The sequence below is a fragment of the Paroedura picta genome, chromosome 6, assembly GCF_049243985.1.
Source record: "Paroedura picta isolate Pp20150507F chromosome 6, Ppicta_v3.0, whole genome shotgun sequence".
Taxonomy (NCBI): domain Eukaryota; kingdom Metazoa; phylum Chordata; class Lepidosauria; order Squamata; family Gekkonidae; genus Paroedura; species Paroedura picta.
Window position 1 is genome coordinate 63525416 of NC_135374.1, and position 16259 is coordinate 63541674.

Here is a 16259-nt window from a genome sequence, read left to right on the forward strand (position 1 = left end):
CTTTCCTGAAGACTGTTCTCACTCTTCATTTAAAAAACAAACAAACAGATGTTCCTTGTCCCTCCAATACTATTTATCAAAACTCGAGTAAGGGCAGGCACTCACTAAAGATTGTTCACAGCACAGTGTGACAATGCTAACAGAATAGCATTGCATTAAAAACATTGGTCCCTGGCCCTAGGAAAGCAAGCATTGCCTTGACCAGGGCCAAGGCCTTATCAGTCCTGGCCCCAACCTGGTGGAATGAGCTCTTGGGAGAGCTGGGCCTGCAAAATGGAGCTCTTCCACCAGGTCTTTGGTGGAGGCCAGTGCCAATGTTATGAACAGCATAGCCCCTCCTCAAGCTCAGCTGTATTACATCTACACCCCTCATCTCTATGGAGGTCTGCTTAGGGGGGATTATTTAGGCCGCCAATCTTTTGTGGTTGTAGGGGGCTTTAGAGCCCTGGGTACAGTGGGTTTTATGTGAGATTTTATGGGGATTGTATGTTGTAAGCCGCCACGAGTCTTTGGAAAGTGGTGGGATACAAGCCTAATAAACAACAACAACAACAACAACAACAACAATAACACCAACAAAGATGCCTTAATGTTATACATGGGTCAACTGAGGATACGCAATGTCAATATTTTAGGCTTTCTTTCATATCCCATTGCACATAATGCTCTTGCTATGATACTGTTTGGTAAGTGGAAGGTCTACTTAATCCAGTCAATTGCACTGCTGATGGAGAGTTCACATAATCCCCAGAATGGAATGAGCAGTATAAAATAACACTATTCTGGAAAGTGGATGGCCTGAAATCCTAATAGCCCCCTCCCAATTTGTAGATCATCCATATGGGGCTTTACGCCTCCCAGTAAGAATCACTTCCCAAACTAAACTTCAGCTCTTTGCACATCTCTTACATATAGCATCCCACAATGCAAGGCTATATAAACTAGGGTTTCATTAATTTCAATGGAGTTTAGTTCACTTTATCTGTTAATCAGACAGAGTTATTAAGACAACAGTTGATATTACAGAGAATTGGAACCATCCCTACAACATTTATTTACGAGAATGCTATTTATTTTCACTTTTTCAACAGTTCAAATTTTGCTGTCACTTACCAGTGTAATTTGCCTTGTTGGCCTTGATTCCAGCAGAACATTAATAGCCACTGGATAAACTGTATTTCTTATCTCAGTACATGTTTAAGTGACAGGTACAGCAGCACATATATATTCATTAACTTAGATACAAATGGGTAGTCGGTTTGGTCTGAAGTAGCACAATAAAATCAGAGTCCAGTAGCACCTTTAAGACCAACAAAGATTTAATCAAGGCATGAGCTTTCGAGTGTAAGCACTCTTCCTCAGACTATGATCTTCTTACATGACAGGGAATATATAGCAAATTTTTGGGCATATATTCCCTAGCATGTAAAAAGATCCTAGTCTGAGGAAGAGTGCTTGCACTCGAAAGCTCACGCCCCGAATAAATCTTTGTTGGTCTTAAAGGTGCTACTGGACTCTGATTTAATATTCATTAACTTGTTACACATATAGGGGGAAAACCATTTATTGAGTGGATGGATTTATTGGACCTGTTTCTGAAAGCAAAATCTAGCCGTTAATTCAGTGTGAGACCTGTTGGCCAACATGCCTTGAAAATGAGGTGTGTCTGTGTAAACACTCAGAAATTGAACTCTGAACCCAAGTTTCTTGACACAGTGTACTTCAATCTCCTGCGCTTCTGCCTTTGCTAACTAGGGAAGCTTGAGGGTTGTTTGATGTGTGCTTCAGGCTCAAAGGGGGTCTTAAATATAAACACATTAAATATTTGGCACCTGAGAAGTTGTGCAATGTATGCATTGCGGACCTTCATTTTTAATATTAATTAGAGGGTTGCAACAACTGGAAGTGGCTCAAGGCTCTCTGACTTCCAAGAAGAGATGACCAGCTGTCTCCACAGTTACCCTTCTCTGTCATTTAACATCTCTCCTAGGATTGCCAACTCATAGCTGGGAGATCCCTGGAGATTTGAAGAGTGGAGGCTGCAAAGCATAAGGTTTCGGGAGGGTGCTCAGCTGGGTATAATGCCATAGAGTCCACCCTTTCAAAGCACCAGTTTTCTCCAAGAGAAACATCCAGGCCTCACCTGGATAATAGATTTGAATAGCAGAGAGTAATGCAACATACTGAATAGTAGAATGTAATGTAATATGGAATGGTAGATTGATATGTATTCCTCTGGTCTGGGGATGGGGTGAATCACCTCTGTTCAAAGAAGAAGATGCTGTAAAGGTGCCTCCATGCTTGATGGATGGAGAATAATGGCAGAGTCACAGTTAATCACCCTCAGCATTCCATAATTAAGAATACATTTGCCTGTTAATGTCCAATCTTGACATATTTGTTTCTTTTACTATGCCCCCCACATGGAATTTAACCAAAACAAATGTCAATCTTAAAAACTCAGTTTGTTATTTCTGTTTTATTTCTGTTTAGTCCTGGAACGTGTTAAACATCATTAAGTTGTATATTAATTTTCTGCTCACCCTCTACTTATATGCAATGGCTGAGGAAATTCTGTTAGACTCAAAGTTTGTTCTGACTACCTGCTGTTCTTCATCTGAAGGAAAGCAGGTTGCTCAAAGGAGCAGGAAATCTCCAATTGAACCAATCAGGACACAGGAGGAGATTTTTTGGAAAATGCCAGGAAGTTCCCAACTAACTATGCTAACTACACATCTCCTCTGATGCCCCCTGTAGGGTATTCTTTGTCAGCTGTTGAATCATGCACACTTCAGATGTAATCATCCGTTAATACTGTCAGACATGTAGTAACAAATCTTATCATGCCCTTTGTAGACTTCCCATTTTTATCAGCTATTTCTGTCCTAAATCTGCCAATAGTGTTTAAATCCAGCTGATTCCAGTATCTAATAGCATCTGATACATTATTGATGCTTTCCATGTAGATCCACTTTGAACATTTATCATTTTTTTAAAACCTGAAGAAAACAAACTGCACAAGTCACAAGCACTGATACCACTTTACTGTTTATATTTTAAAATTTATTTAGTTTTGCATTTAATGAGGGACAAGCTAACATTCAATAGAAAATTCATAAAATGAAATATATCTTTATTATGTCAGACATCATCATTTCATAAAATATGACATTAGTTACAATCATGGTGCCACTTCCCCCCAAATGTTATATAAATTCTTAAAGAAATTGGATCATTCCATGTTTTGTCCTGAAGACAAACATTTCCTGTGAGTCTATCAGATTCTCCCACCACCTTAACAATTTAATCAAAATATTTTGTAATAATAATTTTGCTTGTAATTCTGAAACCTCTGTAATTTCTCTAAATATTCCTATCAAAATTAGATGACCCTGGAGGTTCCTTCCAACTCGATTCTATGATTCCTAAAACCTTAGGCAAATGGCTGGCATCCACAAGGAAGTTAATTTTATACTGTTTGTATTTTATTCCATTTCACCCCTATTTTAGTATTGTTTCCAACTGATACTGTTTATGCAACTAGTAATGGAGATTGTCATCCCGCTAACTGGTAAATAGTTGAATTCCACTGCCCTTACATGATTAATACAGGGTCATCTGAAGATATTTTGTAAGGTGACCTGTCTCATCACTGCCAGTACACCTGGAGCATTGCCTGCTCCTCGATGGCTGTGCTGGTGTAGGCACTACCACTTAAGCAATGAAGCCAGCCCGACACTTAAACTTCCTAATTCCTTCTTATGTCCTAGAAGCTTTTGCATAAATGCTCATACTATTTAAATGCCAGTGTCTCCTTGAAAAGTTTGTCTGAGTTTCGATAGGTAAGGATTGGGGATTTATGAGTCCTTGTCCTTTAGGACACAGTGTGCTAAACACACAGGATTCTATCTTTAAACAAGCCAAACAGAAATACTTCCAGATACTTATGCTTATCATTAACTTGTTTTATTGCAGGAAGCATTAAGTTACTGGTTTATGTCCTGTCACATAACAGAAAGACCTCTATACTTTCTGAAGCATATGATCCTTACAACCTGATAAAGGGTAATAGGGTTTTAAAAATGCCTAGAACAGTAGCTGGGAAAATGTATTACTAAACTGGATTTTGATTTCCAGCTGTGAGAATTTCACATCCCAATGGTGACTGTGTTTGTGGTGCTTTTAAGAAAAGTGGCTATTCTTCCATTAAGAGCAAGATGCAACAAGTTTGCAACAATAATCTGTTGTATGCAAAGATCATTCTATCTGTGAACTTTAGGAACACCAAGACCCAACTGTACTTTGCTGTATTCTGTGAAACTTCATTTAGGTTTATAGGAGTCATCTCTGACTTTGTAAGTTTTCAAGAATCCCAGACAGTTTGTGTCAGACTAAGAGAAGTTCCTCAGTGTTACCACCAACACCATGATCTCATATAAGCAGACTTCTAAACTGTCCTCCCCCACATTTCTCTTTTTAGAGTTAAATTTTATCCATTTCTCTTTTAAGCAATAACAATGGCCAGAGCAGAAAGACCAGATTGCTCTGACAACAGGTGGAACTGAGGGCTTTTCTGCACACCATAAATTTAGCATCATGCTTTCCATCTGGAGACACTATTCCAGTTGCTCCACATGATGCCGCCAGCCTCCTGCATCTAGCAAGCAAACTGCTTGCTATATCCTCAATTTTAAAGCACAAGTTGGTGAATCCCAAAAAGTAGATTCACCTACCTAAAAAACAGTATTCCCTAGCGGACAACCAGCAGGCCACCAGCACAAGAAATGTGTGGAGGCGTAGAAGCACTACATCCACCTCCAATGTTCCACCCTCACACCCACCTCCCTCTCCCCTCTTCCCGGGATGGGAAGTTCTTTTTAAAAATGGAGAGCCGCCTAGATCAACAAATAGGTGGACATGCATCTCAGCTGTGATTGTGTAAGAATATGTGGATAGGCATTTAAATAAATAAATAAAAAATCGGCAGTTACCAGAAGGTCATATGCCAATCAGCCATGCCAGGAGGGGATTGGTTGGTGACAGTGGTAGGCAAGCCAAAGCGCAACAAGATTAAAGCGCCTTGCTCTTCTCATGTTTCTGGTAGCGAGTGAGGAATGCAAGACATGCAAAAAGCACCCAGAAACATTCAAGACAGCTCAAGAGGTGTAGAGTGCCGGTGAGTCACGATTATTTATCGAGCTTTGCCATACAGCAGGCTTCACGTGATATGCCCAATGTGCGGAAGATCCCTGAGAATTACCATTCATAGGAGATGTTTATCTAGCATTTTGATACCTTCAGGAATATGAGGGTCCACACTTTTGACAGAGTTTGGATAAATCTTCTAGCCAAATTAAGGTCCAAACACATTTCTAGTAATTTTTATTATCTGTGGGAGCCATTTCCTACACCAAATTATTATGTGCTAGTTATAATTATTTGAGAGAAATGGGTTAGCCTTTGTCATTCCTAAGGCTACTAGTTAATTGTAGTCTCCTAATTTTCTTTTAACATAGATAGCTTTAGTTAGTTAGTTTTAATTTTAGGCACTAGGAACATTGTTTGAATGTTCCAATTTTCCCCAGTCCAGACACGCAAGATGTTTTGCTTGTACTCTTACTGTTGGTTAGACCAAGATGTGAAGGGTAATCCATGTAGTCAATATAAGAGTCTCCCAGGACAAAATAGAGTCTGGCTTTGTACAGTCTCTACTCTGTCCTATAGAAGTAAAGAACCAACTACCATACAGACAAGTCCTAGGAGTCTGAATAAAATTAGTAATTTCACACCAGTGCAGGAGATTGTGCAGTGGATTGCACAGCTGTATAACCAGCAGCCACACGGAATCCATATCATGCTGCAACTCTAAGCCAAAGCTGAACAGAAAACACTCATAGAACCAATTATGGACATCCTCTTTGATCAGCGTAACAAGAGAAGAAACTGCTGCAGTCTGAGGTAGAGGTCAGCATGGAGAAAATATTTCTGACTGCAGTGGGTAACACAGCTTCTACTTACAAAGGTACACAATTATGAGGAGATTCCGAGATGGATTTTCCTGGTTTCCATGTACATTTGCTGGGCAAATTGGGATGAATCCATGTGTTGTTAGTTTTGGGTTCTGGGTTTTCGACATCCCCATTGAGGAAAGGACAAACTCTGATTGTTTTGTTGGATGTGAAAACACTTGCCATTGTGAACTAAAAAGAGAGAAGGGGGAAAAAGCATTTTGATCAGCAATCTTTCAGTTTCTGAACTCTTGTATATAGATCAGGGAGAACAAATTGGACTGCATTTTTTTGTTGCTATTCTGGGGAGCCAGCTATGACTTAGCCATTGTTCTTGACAGAGCTTCACATGGTTCATGATATGGAGTAAGTGAGGAAAGCGCGGGAGTAATGCTGCTACTTCAGTGCAGCTGGTTGGTCTTGGGAGTAATTATTATGGTTCAGTCTCCATAAACATTGGCTTGGCTTATGAGGGAACCTTTATTTGCATTCACCAACCATCCCTACCCCTTCCCCTCCTCAAGTAATCTGGCATGCCCAGAGGGCTGGTGGAAATGTAGGGACTTCTCTTCTTTGACCTGGGAGAGCAAAAACATAAAACAAGAGGATGACCTCTGCTGTTTCTTATCCATATCACACAGCAAGTGAGACAGATATTCCATCAGTCTCCCATAGCCTTTATTCTTCCCATAGGGATCAAGGAACAGATGGGATTTCCCCTCATTTCTACTATTGTTTGGAAAGGGTAAGGACAACATGAGAAGACTCTTTTCTTTTCCAAACTGCAGTGGATGTGAAGAAGTGCTGATGGAAATCCCATTCACAAGAGGGCCATGGACACTCAGCCCTGACTCCATCATCAGCCAAAGGGACACAACAAGCAAGGAATCAGAAAGAGGTTGAAACTGGGAAGGGCAGTCATGAAGAAGCTAGCTATAAAATATGCTTAAGTTTAAGAATGTGTCACTGGCAACCAAGGTCAGGTTAATTCATGTCACCTTATTCCTCAGTCCTATGTAAGGTGTGAAAGGTGGACTCTGAAGAAAGCTGACAGGAAAAAAGTCAATTCTTTTGAAATGTGTTGGAAGAGAATTGTGGACTGTCAAAAAAAAAAAAAAACCTAATAAGTTGGTTCTAGACCAAATCAAGCTTGAACTCTCCCTAGAAGATGAAACAACTAAACTGAGGCTACCATACTTATATTTCATATCATATTACGAGAGTACAACAGGCACTGGAGAAGAAGGCAGCAGGAAAGGAGGAAAGCCTGGGAACTCTGTTAATGACAGGTCATTTTGGAGGGCATTAATGCATATGGTAGCCATAAGTTGAAAGCAGCTTGATGGAACTTAACTCACAAACATACCAGCATTCTGCTACTGTTAGAAGCAGATTTATTTATTTATTTTTAATTTCATATTGAATGTTTTATAGAGAAGGCTGTAGGGAAGTCCTGTTGTTTATGAATGGTAATTAAGAATCTTAGCTATGTCAAGGGATAAAAATTCATAGAAATTCATATGCAAAAGATGGGGATATCTGATTCCAGTACCTATTCTGATGTTACCACTAGAAGAAGAAGAAGAAGAAGAAGAAGAAGAGTTGGTTCTTATATGTCACTTTTTCCTACCCGAAGGAGGCTCAAAGTGGCTTACAGTCGCCTTCCCATTCCTCTCCCCACTAGGATAACTATATACAGTTGCCCCTCACAGATACAGCTTCAAGTCTGGCTTGAATGATATTTTTGTTGCTAGGACTGTTTTTTTATAAAAACCCAATGGTAGGAGAGGTGCTTTAAATAAAAAACTGGAAAGAGGTAAAGGGCAAAACAAGCCCCCCATTCTGAATGTCCAAATTTGCTGTGATTTGCTCTAATGCCTGTACCAAGCCCACCTATTGTTCTCTTCACATGCAAAATACAGGTGTTCTTTGCAAATGTTATTTTGAATGAGCTACTAACAGGCCCTCTATTATAAACATGGACCTGGCTTCTAATGTTTTAGAAGCTACAAATCAAGTCTGAACTCCTTAGAAATTAAAATGACCAATCTGAGGCTGTGTACTTTGGTCATGTTATGAGAAGACAAGTCACTGGAAAAGACAATCATATATTTAAAACACAGCAAAAGGATGGGATCCTGTTACTGCTACATGCACAGCATTCGGTTTTTTTGGGTTTGCTACCTTCTTAAGATAAGTTTTGGCCTTCCTGATTATTCCTCAGGGTTATCTGTTCTCTGAGGAAAAAATTTACTGCCTCGCTATTTCAAATGATGTCTCAGACTAAAGTTCCTGCCAGTTGTTTGTGCATTTGTGTTCAGGTGGCAGTACAGGATTTGTAATAGTATGTATTGTTCTGCTCTTTATAAACCTCTCAAAAGAAAAGTTCATTTTTATAAATTATGCAGAAAAATAGTCTAATTGATGTTTGATGGTAACAACAAATACATAATATATTATACAAAATTCCCACCCCTCCTGGGTGAGAAGTTCCCTTCTGTTCATGAAGGAAGGATTTTAGATACACGGCCTTCAATGTTTTTTCACAAGTCACAGAAGCTATTTACAGTGTAATCCTGTGCATAATTATTCAAAATAAAGTTCCACTTTACTCAGTAGGTATGCATAGGATTGCAGTTTCAAAAAACTATTTTTAATAAACACTCAATAGATTTTCTATGATATTTTAGAAGGAAGTACCACAAGAACAAGGAGGGAAGATAGTGGGAAGAGATATTTAGGTAACCAGACTGACCAGGGATTCTGGTTTTTTTTGGGGGGAGCATCATCTCGGTATGAAATTGGGGTCACTATGGGTAGGCAGGAAGTTGCGTATTTCCTGTATTCTGCAGGGGGTTGGACTAGATGACCCTGGAGGTCTCTTCCAGTTCTATGATTCTGTTATTCTAACTGTGCAGCAAAAAACCTGTATAACAGACAGGCATTGTTATCCTGACAGTATAGCTGGGGGTAAAGTCAGGCAAAGAGAGACCGGTTCACCAAAGGCTACCTGGTAATGTCATGGCCCAGGTCTGATTTCAAACAGGGATTTTCCAATTGTCATGGCATTTCACCAGTTTTAAAGGTTAAAGAAGGAGCCAGAGATTGACATAGTTTTACAGAAGGTCTTGGTTAATATTTATATCACTTGAGTGCTATAATCTGGACTATTTTCCAATCCGAAAATGTCAGTATGTTTCCTTTAAGAGGAAAAACATCTTATTTTGTAAATAAGTAATAAATGGTACTACATGAAAGATAAAAATGGTTTGGCTTAACAAAATATAAGATTAATCCAGGATGACTTTTCTAGTATCTTCTTCTAAGTGTAGTATTAAAATCATGGCATCTTTGTGCTATTTTTAAATTCTTTGAGTCAAAAATGCTTATTTTAGAATCTCACCATCTGTACATATGTAGGACCGTGAATAAGTATCAATAACTTTCAGCTAATACAAGATCAAAACAAATATTTCCTAACCCATTAAAAAGCAACTGTATACAATAAGCAAGAGAGAAAAGTAGTACTCACCTGTTCTTCAAGGTGTTTGCACAATGCCTGCTTCAAAAGCTGCTAACTGCTCACTTATATCTGGGTCTATGATTCAGGGAGTCAATAAGCTGTCTTGAATGCTGCACAAAGAACATTGATTGGCCTCTCTTGCGTCATGTGTGTTTACTCGTGATCAGCATACAGTCTTTTTTTTTTTTTTCAAATGACTGATCAGATTTCAAATGGCATTTGGGTTTATTATTTGCTGTTATTGATTTAAGATTGTTTTGTTAAATAAAGAAGCATATTTTAGTTTATCCATCTTTATTGTTAGATCCATGCCTTTTAGAAGAACTTAATGTTGCCTTGCATCCAGTGTGGTGCAGTGGTAAGAATATCAGTCCATGATCTGGGGAGACCCAAGTTTGAATCCCCAGAAGCTTGCTAGGTGACCTTAGGCTAGTTATACACTCACAGCCTAACCAACCTCACGTGGTTGTTGTGAGAATAAAATGGAATAGAGGCAAATGATGTAAGCTGTTTTGGGTTCCCATGTGACAGGTGACAGGCTGATGTTCAGATTGTGGATGGGTGCCCCAATTGTTGGAGTGTTTTTTTAAGAGCTTGCTCACATCCACATATCACCTTACCTGTTGTGCATTCCATTACAATTAATGACAGTAACTTTGTAAGAAATACAGCAATTCTTGGACTAGGATATCAGCCGCACAATGATCCCAAGTTCAGACCACAAGCCTAATTCAGGCTGCATCAGAGACTCACAGGACAGACAGACATGCTCTAGCTTCAACTGTGCTTAGATTAAAGGGGTTTCATAACAGTTCTAGCATCTTCTAAGCAGTGCTATATCTAGGGGGTTGATCTATACTGTACTTTGGAATACAGCGTTATATAGCAAGTTCCACTTTTGAAGGGAAGTGGCTTACTGCACACCAATCTATGAACAAACAATGTTGTGGTGTGAAGCAAAGTGGAACTTGTTAGACTGGGCTACAACCACAAGAGACAATAAGGATCTAGAAAAACAGGCCAAAAGAAAAGTTCCTAATCCAAGGGTGGCAAACTCTGGCATGTGTGCCGAATGACAGGCTGGCAGCCCATTTTATTGATTGATTTTGATACTTGTATGCCGGCCATTCTGCATTCTCCTGGAGATGGCTTATACTTAAAATCACCTTGATTTAAAAGTCACTATTAAAAACAAACAGAGCCTTTTGTGGCGCAGAGTGGTAAGCAGCAGAAATGCTGCCTGAAGCTCTGCCCATGAGGCTGGGAGTTCGATCCCAGCAGCCGGCTCAAGGTTGACTCAGCCTTCCATCCTTCCGAGGTCGGTAAAATGAGTACCCAGCTTGCTGGGGGGGGGGGGGGGGGTAAATGGAAATGACTGGGGAAGGCACTGGCAAACCACCCCGTATTGAGTCTGCCATGAAAACGCTGGAGGGTGTCACCCCAAGGGTCAGACATGACTTGGTGCTTGCACAGGGGATACCTTTACCTTACCTTTATTAAAAACAACCCACTGAAAATAAACAGCATAAGAATTATCCATAAAACATAAGCTAGCCATTAAAAAGCTGATAAAATAAAAATGCTCAATTTTAAACATTCCGAGAATCAGATTGGCACAGATGAGCTGGCACACATCATCTGTGACAATCCGGCCCTCACTGGTAGCTGTGGCACCAGGGGCATGTGCGGGATAAGCGGGGTGGTGGCTGGAGGGAAGAAGTGGGCGGTTTGCAATCGCTGCCCCCCTCTCAGGACACTTAGGATATACACTTACCTGGCCGAGAAACCTTGCACCCGCCCACTAACATGTGCAACCTGCATGGGGCAGCCATCTACCAGTATGGCCTCCTCTACTGCCATATTTGGTTGCCTCATGGCTGCCAGCTTTGGGCCTCTGCCGCTGCCACTACAGCCTCCACTGCTGTGGCTGTGCCTGCACTGCCAGACACTGAGTCAGCAGCAGTGGTGGTGGACGCCTCAGCAGTGCCAGCAGAAGGCTGAAGCTGGTAGCCACAGGGCAGCCAGCTAAAGTAGTGAAGGAGGCCACACTGGCACTAGAGGAAGGTTGCCCCACACAGATTGTGCATGGTAGTGTGTAGATGCAAGGCTCCCTGGCCAGGTAAGTTAATTAGTAAGCATCCCTGGAGGGGGGGGGCTAGCTAGCTGACCCACGGCTGCCAGCTTCAGGCCTCTGTCAACCTCCAGCACCACTGCTATTGCCTCAGTATCCAGTGGTGTGAACATGGCCGCTGCCTTGGTCTACAGGGGTGCAGCCGCTGCCTCAGCTGCCTCCTCCTCCGTCTGCCTCCCTGCGGCTGCTGCCTTGGCCTCCACCAGAACATGTGCATCCCCTGCTTTGGCCTACTCCACCGTTTGCCTACTTGCCTCTTCTAGCATGCTCCCTGGGGCGGGACAATATCCCGTCCATTCCCATTTCCATCTTAGGAGGCACGTCAGAAGATGTGCTCCACATCAGAAACCTGTGTGGTAAACGTGTTGTTTGGCCTGTTGGCTGAAGAAACAAAAATAAGTGCCAAGTAAACCTCAAGGGGGAGAACATTCCAAAAGCAAGGTTCCACCACAGAAAATGCCCGAGCTTTTGTTGGTGCCTTTCTGCCAACCTTAACCAGAAGGTTGAATAGTATGGGAAAAGACTGTCCTTCAGGTACCCACACCCCAAGCTATGCAGACTGAGTTCTCCACCCAAGTAACTACAGGCAAACCTCCACAGTAGTAGCATCACTACTTTGCTCCCAGCCACCAGTAGTCTGAAAGGAGACAATGGGTGTGACTTAAGCCTGTTGTCCTTTTCCAAACCCATGCTGCCACTGGCTGGTTCCAAAACACTAGGGGCCATTTCGCACGGCTTCAAAGTAGCAGAATGGTTGCTATTTGGAAACGCTACTAATTTGCCATAACCCACGACGTCGTAGACAATCTGCAACAATCCTGAAACCAATCAGCAAAAAGCGCTTCGTTGTGGCGCTTTCAGGGGAATCCAGAAAAGTGGATTCACCCTCCGGATAGCGATACACTCCTGCAACCAATCTGCAACAGTAGCGCTAAAGACCTGTGCGTTACCATTGTTGCTGGTTCTTCAAAGTCCCTCCCCCTGGCTCTCTCCTCCAAACTTCCGGCGAAGCGATCGCCATTTTTTTTTCTCCGAGCGAGCCTCTTTCTGTTTAGAGGCTTCCCTGGCTTCAGTCCTTCACTTTTAGTCACTAAGCACAAACCACTGAAAAGCCCGTTTGCTGAAATAAAGTCCCTTTATTTTTTACAAATAAATTCAGCCGAAAATCGAGCCCGTGAGAGGGGGGGGGGATTTTTTTTTTATCACTCGAGGCAGCGTGCAAACGATCATACAATCAAACGACAGCTCACATTAGGCAGCTGGATGGGTCTCTCCGTAGCAACGAATCTACCTAGAATCGTTGCTATGGGTCGTTTTTTTTTTTTAAAAACCTTTCTTAAAGGGAAAGGGGCTGTTTGGAAGCATGCTAACGGCTGCCCATTGGCTGCTTGACGGCCAGGGGCGGGACGAGCTTGGCAATAGCGCTTCCTTTCTAGCGATTTCTGCCGAGACCGGAAGCCTGTGGGAAACGCTAAAAAACGCAACTGATTCCACTACAAAGGCAGGTATGCATAACAACGAATTCCACTATTTTAAATGGCGATTTTTCATTCCGCAAACAATTTGCAACAAAGATCCCTGTGCGAAAAGGCCCTAGGAAAAATTATTTTGTCAAATGACAACCAATTACTAGTCTAACATCTTTGAACTCAGCAGTCAGAAGCAGACCCATTGCACTCATTAAGAGAACACAAGGAAGAAGTTAGGGAGAACTTCTCGTTCAGCAAATAATAATCAGAGCAAATGTTTAACAAGAACAGCATGAAGAATGTCTGAACCAGTATGCCTTCTGCGTCTCTCATCCTCCCCCAGCACCTTCACAGATAGACGTTGAGGTGTGTTTGTTTTTTCTCATAAGGTTGCTTGACCCTAGCCTGTGCTAAAATTCTTTTTTGAGTAAGGATTACTGTGCTAGGTCACTCAGATAGCTCTGATTGTCTATTACAGCAGTTTTCAAACTTTAGCAACCTGAGGCCCCCTGTTTTACCTTTAAACAGTTTGCAGATCCCTAAACCCTTCTCTGCTCCTTCGCCCAAACAAACTACATGCAGATGACCCCTTTTCAAATCACAGGGTACAATCTGTCTATGCCCCATTGAGGCTTCTGTCCTCTCACATTGTCAAAACAGTACAGTGAGATTCTATGTTGGTATATAGACTACAATGTCATATCTCAGAGGTGAACTGATTCTACAGAACCACCATTCAAAGCCCCTGAATAAATGTTACCTCTGGCTTGGAAAGGACTTTACATAGGAGACAGAAAGAAGAACCTTCTCATTGATCAATAACTTTTAGACCAGTTGTCCCCAAACCCCGGCCTGGAGACTGATACTGGTTCGTAGATCAGTTGGTACCAGGCTGCGGCTCCTCCTCGTCCTCCTCCCTAACTGCTGCTTCGGGGACTGCCCTGCCACTTTGCCACTGGCTCACATTTGGTGCTCTCCAGCGGCCGCAATGGCTGGAGCTCCCCCTCAGTGTGGCACTGCGCAGCTGCTGCTGGCAGCACCCCCCAGTGGGCAGTGGTAATTCAGGGGTGCCGGCGGGAAAGCAAGCGGAGCAGGGGCTCAGGTGATGGCAGTGACATCCCTCGGCAAAAGACTAGCCCCCCCCACCCCAGGCCTCAGTAAAATTGTCAAGCGTTGAACGATCCCCAGTGATAAAAAGATTGGGGATCACTGTTTTAGACGGCTTCTAGTTGAATGGGGTTGGGAGGGAACCTGGAACACTTTCAGATCTACTTTTATACACAGAAAAAGACCAGCACCACCAAAACCTGAATTTCTTGCATTCAAATGAAAACCAACAAGAACTAGTAAAGGTGAAGGTAAAGGTATCCCCTGTGCAAGCACCAAGTCATGTCTGACCCTTGGGGTGACACCCTCTAGCGTTTTCATGGCAGACTCAATACGGGGTGGTTTGCCAGTGCCTTCCCCAGTCATTTCCATTTACCCCCCCCCCCCAGCAAGCTGGGTACTCATTTTACCGACCTCGGAAGGATGGAAGGCTGAGTCAACCTTGAGCCGGCTGCTGGGATCGAACTCCCAGCCTCATGGGCAGAGCTTTCAGACAACATTTCTGCTGCCTTACCACTCTGCGCCACAAGAGGCTCTTACAAGAACTAGTATTGTCTACTAAATGGGAGCTGTGGGAAGGGAGCTGTGGGAAGTGAATTGCCTCCCCTCCCCTCATTTCTACCCCCCTGTACTCCACTCCCTGCCTAAAGGAGGGGGCAGAGAGGAAGCCAACCGCCGCTCCCACCTCACAGTGCATGCACCGCTCCCCAGCTGCACCAGAGCACTCTGGGACTGTAGAGTCCAAGGGTTTACATACACACCGTTGCTTCATGATTCCTGTTTCCTTCACCTAGTCTTCATGCCCCACCACCACCATTTTTTAGTTTCATAATGCAGGATATGATCACAAAGTTTTGTAAGACTACCTACTGAGATCTCAGTAGCCATTTCAGGTGGCCTGGGCATCTACAGGCAAAACGTTTTCTGTAGTTACCTAGAATATTCAAATTAGTAGTTAGATCTTGAGACAAACCTTTGGATGTTTATTTTCTCTCCCTCTTTTTGTTTAAGATTTTTCTGCAAACCTATGGGTTTCCAGAAATGTCTTCCCAAACTAGATCTGGCCCCAATGTGTGGATTTTTTGAATTCCACAATGGAGGCCTGGTGCAAAATTAGATACAAAATGGCATCTCTCGTATGTAAAAGTATTACAGAAAACATTTGGTAGAAGAAATATCATCTGCTTGGCTCAAAGTTATGGGGAACTTGAGTTTACCAGGGCTGCCAACATGCAAGAAAAAAAAATGATCCAATCTTTTTCTTAACAGCAACTTGATTTGCAGTAATTAAACGGTGAATTCTTTTAATTTGTAGAGAAAATGTTAGCATGTGCTAATATCAACCTATCAAACTGTTTTTAAAGGACCAGCTACAGATGCTGGATGAAATATCAGCAATGCCAAATATAATTCAGCATAATGTCTGACACGTTTTTATTTGTTTTTAGTTTTCTGTGATCCCCCCCCCCCCGAGTCGTCACTGAAAAATGTGTGTGCAAACTTTCTGGGGCCTAGAGTTTGAATGCTACAACACCCATCATACTTTCTCTCCAGAGAGACAACTCACATCAACCTCATGATCTTTTAATTACATAACACTGAAAATAGTGTTATAAGGTTGTACAATTCTACTCTTACTGCTGCATCCCAGGTTGATGCTATAAAATTTAAAATACTGCAGGATTGGTAGCTGTGGAGGACATGTAGTAATGTGAATTAAACAAGTAACTACTGTGTTGTCATTGTGGTTCCATGAAGAAGAGAGTGGATGCAGATTTTCCATTCATATAAAACAAATTCTTGGAGAACATCCTGCAACAGAGACACAGCAACCACCTGTTTGTGATGGGGCTCCTATACTATGCCAGAGAGGAGGCATTAATTCCAGATTGGAAGAAAGGTTTGCCTGCTGCATTTTGACTGCCATACAGCTGTTGAAAGGGCAGAAGAAGAGGAAACAACCTAATCAGAAAGTTTCAGGAAGACACATCCTTACCATTATTCTGACTAATATTTATGAA

The 16259-nt window shown here is 42.1% G+C and overlaps 1 protein-coding gene across 1 annotated transcript in view; it reads right to left on the minus strand.

Annotated features, from left to right (window-relative positions):
- LOC143839973 (cystathionine beta-synthase-like) overlaps nucleotides 1–9640 on the minus strand; it is a 32969-nt gene extending 23329 nt beyond the window's left edge. The window contains exons 1-2 of the mRNA XM_077342790.1: nucleotides 9541–9640; nucleotides 6019–6200 (exon numbers count right to left, since the gene is read on the minus strand). Coding sequence (XP_077198905.1) covers nucleotides 6019–6194 — 176 coding nt within the window. The 5' untranslated portion in view covers nucleotides 6195–6200; nucleotides 9541–9640. The remainder of the gene's footprint in view (nucleotides 1–6018; nucleotides 6201–9540) is intronic.
- Between the last annotated feature and the right edge of the window lie 6619 nt (nucleotides 9641–16259).